We start from the raw sequence: 9,879 nt of genomic DNA, 5'->3' as shown, positions 1-9,879 counted from the left end.
CAATGGTAAATGGGACAAAATACAACATGGTTTTACAAAAGGTAGATCGTGCCAAACCAACCTGATCTCCTTCTTTGAGAGAGTAACAGATTTTTTAGATAAAGGAAACGCAGTGGATCTAATTTACTTAGATTTTAGTAAGGCGTTTGATACTGTGCCACATGGGGAATTATTAGTTAAATTGGATAAGATGGGCATCAATAGGAAAATTGAAAGGTGGATAGGGAATTGGTTAAAGGGGAGACTACAACGGGTCCTACTGAAAGGTGAACTGTCAAGTTGGAGGGAGGTTACCAGTGGAGTTCCTCAAGGATCAGTTTTGGGACCAATCTTATTTAATCTTTTTATTACTGACCTGGGCACAAAAAGTGGGAGTGTGCTAATAAAGTTTGCAGATGATACAAAGCTGGGAGGTATTGTTAATTTAGAGAAGGACAGGGATACCCTACAGGAGGATCTGGATGACCTTGTAAACTGGAGTAATAGGAATAGGATGAAATTTAATAGTGAGAAGTGTAAGGTCATGCATTTAGGGATTAATAACAAGAATTTTAGTTATAAGCTAGGGACACATCAACTAGAAGTAACGGAGGAGGAAAAGGACCTTGGAGTATTGGTTGATCATAGGATGACTATGAGCTGCCAATGTGATATGGCTGTGAAAAAAGCTAATGTCATCTTGGGATGCATCAGGAGAGGTATTTCCAGTAGGGATAAGGAGGTTTTAGTACCGTTATATAAGGCACTGGTGAGACCACACCTGGAATACTGTGTGCAGTTCTGGTCTCCCATGTTTAAGAAGGATGAATTCAAACTGGAACAGGTACAGAGAAGGGCTACTGGGATGATCCGAGGAATGGAAAACTTGTCTTATGAAAGGAGACTCAGGGAGCTTGGCTTATTTAGCCTAACTAAAAGAAGGTTGAGGGGAGATATGATTGCTCTCTATAAATATATCAGAGGGATAAATACCAGAGAGGGAGAGGAATTATTTAAACTCAGTACCAATGTGGACACAAGAACAAATGGATATAAACTGGCCATCGGGAAGTTTAGACTTGAAATTGGGCGAAGGTTTCTAACCATCAGAGGAGTGAAGTTTTGGAATAGCCTTCCGAGGGAAGTAGTGGGGGCAAAAGATCTATCTTGCTTTAAGATTAAACTCGATAAGTTTATGGAGGAGATGGTATGATGGGATAACATGGTTTTGGTAATTAAATGTTCATGGTAAATAGGCCCAATGGCCTGTGATGGGTTTTTAGATGGGGTAAGATCCAAGTTACCCGGGAAAGAATTTTCTGTAGTATCTGGCTGATGAATCTTGCCCATATGCTCAGGGTTTAGCTGATCGCCATATTTGGGGTCGGGAAGGAATTTTCCTCCAGGACAGATTGGAAGGCCCTGGAGGTTTTTCGCCTTCCTCTGTAGCATGGGGCACGGGTCACTTGCTGGAGGATTCTCTGCTCCTTGAGGTCTTCAAACTACAATTTGAGGACTTCAATAGCACAGATATAGGTGTGAGGTCTTTTTTAGGAGTGGTGGGTGAAATTCTGTGGCCTGCATTGTGCAGGAGGTCAGACTAGATGATCATAATGGTCCCTTCTGGCCTAAATATCTATGAATCTATGAATCTATGAATACGGAAGCCCAAGGTGATCTAGAGAAATTAACTTTATAACATGATCGAAAGATTCAGGAAACAAAACTCCACCCAGCTAGTTAAAGCTTTTCATTTTTGTTGTTGTATTAAGCACAAGGAAAGGGAAGCATGAAAGTGGCCAAAGAGAAGAGCTCACACAAGTGAGTCAGCCTCCCACACACTGCTAATCCATATTCAAAAGCATTTTTAATCCCTTCCAGTGTAGCTATGCAAGCAATTATTAGCCTTGAGAGTCGTTTGAGCCTTGTACGCGCTCAGTGGAATCTCTCAAGCGCTGCCACCTGACTTCCATGTCTGATAATCAAGCTAGGAAGCACAAAATAGGAGGTATGACATCTTTGTTGACCAGTTTGTCAGACGGACTATTAAAAAATGTCCTAGAGTTACTCTTTGAACGCTGCAGCTGTGGAGCCCAGCAGATCTGCAGAGGCTCTCTTTGGAAGAGAGGTGCAGAGATCTTTCTAAAGAGCCCACACAGACACTATTGAGTCATTTAAAAGTTTAATCTTAAACAAGGTAGATACATCTACTGGATCCTAAAAATGTAAGGAGCAGATCTTTAGCTAGTGTAAATTGGTGTAGCCCCACTTAAGTCACTGGAGCTAATCCTATTAATACCTACTGAGAATCTGTCTTAAAATAAGACATTGTTTAAACTCAAATTATGACGTCCCCCAAAACTGCTATAATAACCCGCATTGTCACTATGAAGAGAGGGTGCATAGAGGGGTGAAGAACTGCCATATTCTGGACCCACCCAAAACACAGTGTCCACATTCCCCCACCAGCTCTGAGGCAACACTTTCTTTGTTCAGAACGGTGTGCATCCTGCTAACATAATTGCTTTCAGAATGGTTGTGCATCCTGCTAACATCACTCTCAGATAAAAATGATCAGGTGAGTCAAAAAGGCCAATAGGGCATTTTCAGTCAACTGCTGAAAATCTGAGCAAACAAATCTGTTGCAAGATCAATCGAAATCTCTGTCTACAAATGCTTGTGCTCTATCTGGCTTGTGGTGCAGAATGTATGGTGCTTACAGAGGCACTGATGCAGCACATCAATGGGAAGAACTCAGTAGCAGATGCCTCAAGAGATTTATGCATGTCCTAGTATAGAAATTAGAGGAGACACTAAACAAATACTCCCAGCTCTATGATTAGCAATAGATCAAATCAGATCATGGTCATCCACGATCATTAGGTCATGGTCATACATTTCAATTGCAGAGGAGCAGAACATCAACTGTCACTGGGGAGGAAAAATACACTGTAAAGGACAGATGGTAATTTGGAGACAGTATCAACAACACATTGAAGGGCAACATTTGCTATTTTTGCTTATCACCAATCCTGAGGCTAGTGAACAGTGGTCCAGTCTTCTGGGGCAACTTAGAGAAGCCTAAAGGTTGTCTGCTTTAAATTGTGTGGGTTTCTAATGGCCCCATGGGACATTCCAGCAGTTAGGAATCATCAGGATTATAAAGATCAGCCATGTCCCTAGTGCTGGCATCTGGGAGGAAAGGTGATATAGGAGATGGTACAGAGATTCTACCCAACCCAAGGATCTGTCTGCTTTGGCCCAGGAGGAATGGCACAAAGCAGACTTAATATAATGGAGAAGACCTAATAGGTCATCTACTAGTTCTTTCTGCCAGTGCAGAGACTAAACAGCTTCCAAGATGACCTTTCAAAGCCTTCTTCAAACTTGGCCATCCTCAACAATTAACTAAGTTCATATTTAAATAATAGGTGCCCATCTTGGTACATAAAATATATGGTTTTCCTTTAAGAGTATGGCTGGAAATATTTGAAAATATAAACTAATTCAGAATCTGGCCATTGATTCTTATTCTTCAGACTATTTTGAAATCAATTTTATAGAGCAGGGGTGGCCAAACTGTGGCTCCCAAGCCACATGCAGCTCTTTTAAAGTGTGAATCTTGTAGTCCCGCATGCCCCCCCCCAACCCCCATTCTCCACCTACTAGACTGGGGCGGGGGAGGGCACTAAGAACCTCTGTCTTGCAGCAGCATGGTGAGATAGGGGCTGCTCAGCGTGGAGGGGAGGTCTCAGGGCTTCAGCCCCACAGGGCTGAAACCCCGAGCCCCGGCAAGCGCCTCCTGAGGTCCTGAAGCCTCGACTCCTGGCAGATGTGCCCTGGCTCTCAAACTTCTCAAGATTGTTGTATGTGGCTTGACAGGTCAGTAAGTTTGGCCACCCGTTATAGAGCTTTTCAAAAAGCAGTAACTGGCAGTTGGTAAAAACTGCTGGGTCGAGAATGCAGAGGTTACAGCATGGGTCTGATTTGCCTCTAAACCAAGGATACACCACTCTGGCAGTATAAATGTAAAGGACTTCAGTCTAAATGACAATCAAGCCCTATGTATTGAGTTAGACTTATGTATCTGGTAGCCTTTGTTACATTGCGAAATAAATTATACACATATATAACAAGGAGTTTGACTTATAGGAAAGTCAAAGTGATATGAAAGAAGTCAAAAGATTAATATTATCAGTTAACCCTTGCTTTGCTGAGTTAACAGCAGCAGCAAAATATATAAAAACATAAGCTGTGATCACACTTTGGGCCTGAGTCTCCATTGCATTACACCAGTTTTATGCCGGAAATCCAGTCACTTCAACAGAATTACACTAGCATAAAAATGGTGTAATAGCTAAGAATCAGACCTATGGACTTCAAATATTTTGCATCATTCATCACCACTTCATTAAAACGTAAATTTTCTATGGAAATGTCCCATTAAATATGACAGTTGTATCTTTAAAATAAGTAATTCTCATTTCATTCTTATTTAAGACAATTCTATTGCCTCCAAAACTTTCTTGTATTGGATGAGATGTTATGCCAAGAATCTTCTTATACTGCCCTTGATAAGTTCTGGAAGGGAAATCAGCCAGAGAAAAGAGGTTTTTTTTCTCACAGCCCTTCCAAAAACCCTTAAAGTCATCAGAGGCAGGATCCTGCCTTCCCCAATGAAAAAGTTCTGACAAATATCAACAGATCTTTAAAATGTGATGTGCAAATATGTAAGGAGAACAGCAAAATTAATTTTCACACCAAACCAAAATAGGATTCAAACTTGTCCCTGCCTCAGCCAATGCACAAGGCCACTGCAAACAGTGCAGGGGAAGTTTAGATATAAACAGAAAAAGGTAATAATTGGCATTATAAATACAGTCTATTTTTTCTTTTTATATTTGGTTTTACAACACCTACCTTTTATAAAAACTACGTTTGGATCCTAAACTGACTTGACAGGGTCCAACCCATTACAACAAAATAACCCAATGAAAAGTTTTCAATAAATTATTACAATATTAACTGAACTATGAACCAGATTCTTCTACTACAATTTACTAATTCACAAATTGCATTCCATATTGCAAACCTGATATACTATTAAGCTTTAGACCATGCTTGCGCAAAGTATTTTATTTCACTGTATAATGCAGAACACATTGTGATAATGCTGGGAATTTAATGGGCATATCAAACTCCCACTAAAAACTTCCTACTCAGAGTAGCAGTACTGTAGTTGCAGATAGAATGAATCACTCCGCCATGGAAATCTGCAGCAAGGGAACTGTACATGTACCTGTGGCAGAGCCTTTGCTATATTCATCTGACACAGTCCTCTTTGTGAACTGGTCAATTTGCGTGTGGGTGTGGGAATGTTTTTTTCTATCAATTGTCTTTTTTCACCATAGTGTCTTTTCCATCTCCAACTGATATGACTGTCTTGCATGTTATGTGCTTTCACCTAAGAGGTCAGGGAGGAACCATAAGCCAATCCATACAGGCTGATCTCATGAGGCAAGCCCCCTTTCCTTGTGTATTTCATTTCCCTGCTGTTCTGCAGTCCCTTTAATCTCCTCCCTCTTGTGTTTATGTAAGCTTGATTAATAAATTAAGAACGACCACCTCCTTTTTAATCACCTTCCCTAGGGATCACGTGAACCTGCTTCTAGCCAGGAAAGCTCCTGATGCACCAGCGACAAGACCCGGGCGGGGGGGATGCTAAAAACAGCAGCGTCTGGAGCCATTGCTGTGCAGAGCGCGCCGCCGGGGCAGCAGCCGGGCGGATGAATGGGATGGGGCCGGCCACAGCAAGGCGCTGCTGCCCCCTTTCCCTGGGAGGAGCGTCAAGCAGCGGGCGGGGAGAGCGCGGAGGGGGGAGGGCAGGATTTGAACGAAGGGCGGTGACACCGCACAAAAGATTTCTATAGGCTGAAGTGAGGTTACAGCAAAGGCAACGGGGAGGGAGGCAGAGGGGGAGGAGTGGGCGCAGCAAGCAGCCTCCCTTAGAGCCATGCAGCGTCTGGCTGGCAGATCAGCAGCAGCCGCCTCTTCCCGGTAGTTTGTTTTAGGGCCCGGGCAGAGGAATCGGCGGAGAGAAGGCGGCCGAAGGGTTGTTCCCCCCGCCTCCTCCCTGGAAGTTGGTGATTCCGCCAGAAAAATGGCAGGAGGAGAGCGAGGCCGAGCGGGTCGCAGCATCTGCCGCTGCTGCAGCCCGGAGCCACCACCCTTGTTTGCGGGGAGAGTCTAAGTTCGTGCCGCGGCAGCCAGAGGCCACCGGGGAGTCGGATCGGATGCGCCCACGTCCGGAGGGCCCGCGGAGAGGAGGGGATGGAGCCAGGCGGCAGGGAGCGAGCTCGGGGCGGCTGGATGCATGAGCAAGGGAGGAAGGCGTGAGGCAAGCCACAGAGGGAAGGGGAGAGGATCCCTCTCTTCCCCGCCCGCAGCCGGATCCGGTGGCTCTTTGGCTCCCCTCCCCCGTTGCACCGAGCTTGGGTGTGTGCACTGCGAACGGTTCGAGATCCCAGCGGCGCAAACACTAAGTCTGTGCCCGGCTCCTCCTGGGCTCGTGCAGAGCGACCGGGCCACACCCGCGGCTGCGCTTCCTGATAGCAGGAGATGCGGGTCTGCAGCCGCCTGCGACTGACTTCTCGGGGGCATGTAAAGGAGGAGCACATGGTCCGCAGTCACCTCCTTTCGGACCAGTGGGGTTTTTGTTTTGAAGGAGTTAAGCGGTAGTAAGTTGGATGTTTCTTGTCTAATTCATGTAAACTGGTTTGCATCTGTAATTTATTCACCTGGAAGAGGGAACTTTGCAAAATCCCGCTGCCGGGAAGCAAACCAACCCCCACAGCACAGATCAGCGTGCAAAATAAAATTAATTTTTTTTAAAAAAATAGATCATGCCGGGAAGGGACCCGGTGGCTCCCCCAGAGCAGCAGCCCGCCGCTGGCCCGGAGGTCTAGCCAGTGCATTGCAAAGGGGAGAGGCCGGGGCTTGATCAAGTGGGGAGGATTTTGTTTTCCACCCACCCACTCCCAGCAGCCCCAGCCCCGGCGCCCAGAGGGTTTTTTTTTACTCGCGGAGATTAATGGAATGATGGTGCGGAAAAGGCAGAGCGATCCTGCCGGGCTCAGTCGGGACTGCTCGGGCGGCGGGAGAGGCGGTGGCAGTGGGGTCGCAAGCGGCATGCGAGTGCCCCCCCGGCGCGATGGCTAGCGGTGGCTCTGGCAAGTCCATTAGCGAGGTGTCCAGCAGCGCCGTCCCCAGCAGCAGCTCGCTGCAGAGGAAGAAACTCGTCTCAATCTGCGACCACTGCAAGATCAAGATGCAACTGGTGGCGGATCTGCTCCTGCTGTCCAGCGAGACCAGGCCGGTGAACACCGAGAGCCTCTCGGTCTTCGGGGAGTCCTTCGAGAAGTGCAGGGACACGATCATTGCCAGGACCAAGGGGCTCTCCATCCTGACCCACGATGTCCAGAGCCAGCTCAACATGGGGCGCTTCGGGGAAGTGGGGGACAGCCTGGTGGAGATGGGGGACCTGGTGGTCTCCCTCACTGAGTGCTCTGCCCATGCTGCCTACCTGGCTGCTGTGGAGACCCCAGGGGCTCAGCCTGCCCTGCCCGGCTTGGTGGATCGCTACAAGGTGACCAGATGCAGGCATGAGGTGGAGCATGGCTGTGGGATCTTAAAAAACACCCCTTTGGCAGACATGAGCCCTCAGCTCCTGCTGGAGGTTTCCCAGAACATGTCCAAGAACTTGAAATTCCTGACAGACGCCTGTGTCTTGGCCAGTGAGAAATCCAAGGATAGGTTTGCCAAGGAGCAGTTCAAACTCAGCGTCAAGTGCATGAGCACCAGCGCCTCTGCCCTCCTGGCATGTGTCAAGGAGGTCAAGACTTCACCCAGTGAGCTGACCAGGAACCGGTGCGTCTTGTTCAGTGGACCCTTGGTGCAATCTGTCTATGCTCTGGTGGGCTTTGCCACTGAGCCCCAGTTTTTGGGTAAAGCTGCCACCATTAATCCAGAGGGCAAAGCTGTGCAAACTGCCATTCTAGGAGGGGCCATGAGCGTGGTATCTGCTTGCGTGCTCCTGACCCAATGCCTCAGGGATATAGCCCAACACCCAGAAAGTAGCACCAAAATGACAGATTACAGGGAAAGGTTGAGGAACTCGGCTTGCGCCGTCTCAGAAGGTTGCAACCTGCTATCTCAGGCACTAAGAGAACGATCTTCACCCAGGACTTTACCGCCAGTGAACTCCAATTCTGTGAATTAACCTCCACCCCGGTTTAGATCTCAGTCATTGCTAAAGGAAAATAATATCCCACCTCCCCAAGCCCTAGTTTTTGTATACCAAAGAATTTGCTTAGATGAGCCCAATCCTTTGATTTTATGTGGTGAGGGAACACAGCGGCAACATACTTTATATATACACAAGAAGATGTGGTCAAAATAATTAGTGGCCAGTTTAGGGATTTTTGTAATTGAGTAATTATTCACAAATATATTTCCATCAATCAATAAGGTCTATATACAAACAAAAGGTAATCAAAGAAGTTTTATACCTGAGGAGGTGGGGGAATCTAAAAAGCTTTAATCGCGCTGGATGCGATTTTTAAAGTTTGTCTTGTCTTGTCTTCCAAAATTTCCCTTCTAAATTCCACTGTTCAGTTGTGCAGGAAAAAGAAGTTACCTCAGTTTTCATGTATTAAAAACAAAAACAAACCAATACCACCTAGATGATGGATGTAGCTACTTTTGGGGTGGGAGTGGGGAGAATGGGGGATCTAATTTCTTTTGAATCAAGTGTTAGGTTAGAGAAGTGCATTTGGTGTGCAGGAGTGGAGATTGTGATTATGTTTTCCTTGTGTTGATTTCCAAACTGGGGGAAAAGCTACTGTGAGTGTTTAAACAAACAAAAAATTACACTATAACTAAAATGATTTTTAATTTTTTCCAATGTCAGTTTTTATCTTGCATGTACTGGAGTATTTATTTCATTTATTAAAATATTATGTTTCTCAGATGTCTTTCTGTGAATCTCTTAAAACCTGAATAATTGAACAGCTAGGCCTGTTTGCATTGTATGTCACTTTCCCCAGGGAATGCCTGGTACAAATGCAACTGTAATTTAGACAGAGCAGCATGCAGACTTGAATTCAATTATTTTATTCTAACAAATACTTTTCTTCCTCTGTTTTCCCCACTCCTGTTCCTCCCCTCAAAAGATAATCCATTGAATTAGTCTGTTTTTTTTAAAAGCTGGTCTCTACTATGTGTAGAGATCACACACTTGTAAAGAAGTGGTTGTTGGTTCTGGGTGGCACAGGGAGGGTTTGCAAATCTATATTGTCAAGTTAAGTAAATTTCATGTAGTCTTTGAGAAGTTTTACTGTGTATTTTAGCTTTTGTTGGTATTATGGATTCTAATGTGTTAAACCTGTAAGTTTTGGTAGGAACACATATTCCTGCAAACTTTTACCTGCACATGAAGTCCCATTGATTTAATTGGGCCTGCTTTGTGCATAAAGGTTTGCAAGATCGGGCCCTATGATCCCACAAAGACTTGCATTTGTAATTCTTTGACATAGGTCATGTATAACAAGTTTGATAATGCATGTACAATTAAAGGTTTGCTGACTCAGAGACCTACGCTAGGTCTGGTCCAGCAATGGAAGTTAGACTTGGCCTATAAACAGTACTGTAGAATTTTACAGTAATTGTCTAAAACTGGACCTTAAAAATATGACTACCATGTTTTGGACCACTGCCATAGACTATTGTATTTGTTTAATAAGAAGTAAAGCTGGTGTCTGCATTAGAATATAAACCATCCTACACTACTGAAGTGTCTTCCTATTACATCACTGTTTAAAGGCTGGTGGCAGATATGATGCT

The 9,879-nt window shown here is 45.2% G+C and overlaps 1 protein-coding gene across 1 annotated transcript; it reads left to right on the top strand.

Annotated features, from left to right (window-relative positions):
* Positions 1-5,924: 5,924 nt before the first annotated feature.
* Positions 5,925-9,005, top strand: TLNRD1 (talin rod domain containing 1). The gene has a single exon (XM_048868251.2). It carries the CDS (start codon positions 7,190-7,192, stop codon positions 8,255-8,257), a length of 1,068 nt encoding a protein of 355 aa, XP_048724208.1. The 5' UTR covers positions 5,925-7,189; the 3' UTR covers positions 8,258-9,005.
* The last annotated feature ends 874 nt before the right edge of the window (positions 9,006-9,879 follow it).

Source organism: Caretta caretta, chromosome 10, assembly GCF_965140235.1.
Source record: "Caretta caretta isolate rCarCar2 chromosome 10, rCarCar1.hap1, whole genome shotgun sequence".
Lineage (NCBI taxonomy): Eukaryota > Metazoa > Chordata > Testudines > Cheloniidae > Caretta > Caretta caretta.
The sequence above is the reverse complement of the archived record's forward strand: the minus strand, read 5'-3'. Positions and strand labels throughout refer to the sequence as shown.